We start from the raw sequence: 1,557 nt of genomic DNA on the forward strand, positions 1-1,557 counted from the left end.
TAAAATTTTAAAATAAGTTTTGGTCTTACAGAATTAGTAAATAAAATTAATTAAGAAGTTGACCAACAACGACAATCAGGAGAACATGATGAGAAGGAAGCTAAATGAATGGAAAAATGAACGAAAAAAGAACAATAGAGAAACACTTGTGGATGATGCACCCCTAACATTTTGGCCTGCGACCTATAAAATGTATCCACTTCTGCTGAGGTTGAGGGTTGAGCTAAGAGCCAGCCACTCCACCAATCAATTGGTCAACTTGTTTCTCATACTTGGAGGAGCAAAGTATAGAAAGGAGACTGCTCATCAAACAACAATGGCCGATTCCGCTACTTCCAGCCTTCACTTGAGTACAGAGTCCAATCAGGTTGGAGCTGAAGATGGTAGCCTGACCTAGATCACATTCATGGATCCTAAATTGTACGTCGCTTCAGCAGATGGTGACATCCATGTACTTGAGCAATATGATATTCATGTCCAGCTAACCCCAAAAAAGAACACAATCCTTCATGTTGTAGCCCAATTTGGCCAAGCGGACTGCGTTAAGTGGATCCTTCAGTTGCCTTCTCCTTCATTACTATTGCAACAACCCAACGAGAAAGGTGACACTCCGCTTCACCTTGCAGCCAAAGAAGGGAATTTGGCAATGGTGAAAAATCTGATCGCCGCTGCCAAACAACTTCAAGAGGGAGACATGGAGAGAGGGGGTACAGCAGTTTGTAAGGTGATGTTGAGGATGAAAAATGAGGACAAAGACATAGCCTTGCATGAGGCAGTGAGATATCATCACCCTGAGGTGGTGAAGTTATTGATTCAGGAAGATCTCGAGTTCACCTATGGTGCTAATACTGAAGGCAACACTCCTCTTTACATTTCTGCTGAGTGGGGATTCAGAGACTTGGTGCAGATGATCCTAGACAATTGCTCTTCACCAGCTCATAGTGGTATCAAGGGTCCAACGGCTTTGCATGCTGTGGTAATTCTCAATGACCAAGGTAGTGGAGGATCCACCATTTTTTTTTTTTTTTGCAAATCTCGAATCACATTACAAAAGGAAACTTTATTCATTTTCTTTATTGTCTTGTGTTTTTTTTCTCTTTTGTTCAGTTGTTGATTTTATCAGTAATGACAAAGAAGATACTGGAAGCCTACTTTAACTAAAGAATTGGATGAAAATGGGTGGTCCTCCCCTCACTTTGCTGCATATGTGGGCTGTGATCCAACAATAGTGAGGCAACTGTAAAATATTTACATAATCACATAGATTAATCATACATGATTAAATGATACTAACAATAGGAAATCACTATAAAAAACATACCTGTTTGAGCCATGATAAAAAACCGTGATTGATTGTTGCAACCAAGTTTTCCTCTCTATAATCTTGATAACAGCTATGGTGGCTCTATGGGAAAGCAGAAAAACCCTTTTTATTTAGATTAGAGAGGGGACTTATCATAACTCAAATTGGATTCTCATTGGGCCCTCCCATAATGGGTTTTAATGAGACCCATAGCCTACACTTGCCACTCAACTGAGCTTCTACTCAAAAGATGC

The 1,557-nt window shown here is 40.1% G+C and overlaps 1 protein-coding gene across 1 annotated transcript; it reads left to right on the forward strand.

Moving 5' to 3' along the window:
• Positions 1 to 406: 406 nt before the first annotated feature.
• LOC109122615 (uncharacterized) lies at positions 407 to 1,157 on the forward strand. Its single transcript, XM_019219886.1, has 2 exons — positions 407 to 995; positions 1,108 to 1,157. Exons 1-2 carry the CDS (start codon positions 407 to 409, stop codon positions 1,155 to 1,157), a joined length of 639 nt encoding a protein of 212 aa, XP_019075431.1.
• Positions 1,158 to 1,557: the final 400 nt, after the last annotated feature.

The sequence above is a fragment of the Vitis vinifera genome, chromosome 5 (assembly GCF_030704535.1).
Source record: "Vitis vinifera cultivar Pinot Noir 40024 chromosome 5, ASM3070453v1".
Classification (NCBI taxonomy): Eukaryota; Viridiplantae; Streptophyta; class Magnoliopsida; order Vitales; family Vitaceae; genus Vitis; species Vitis vinifera.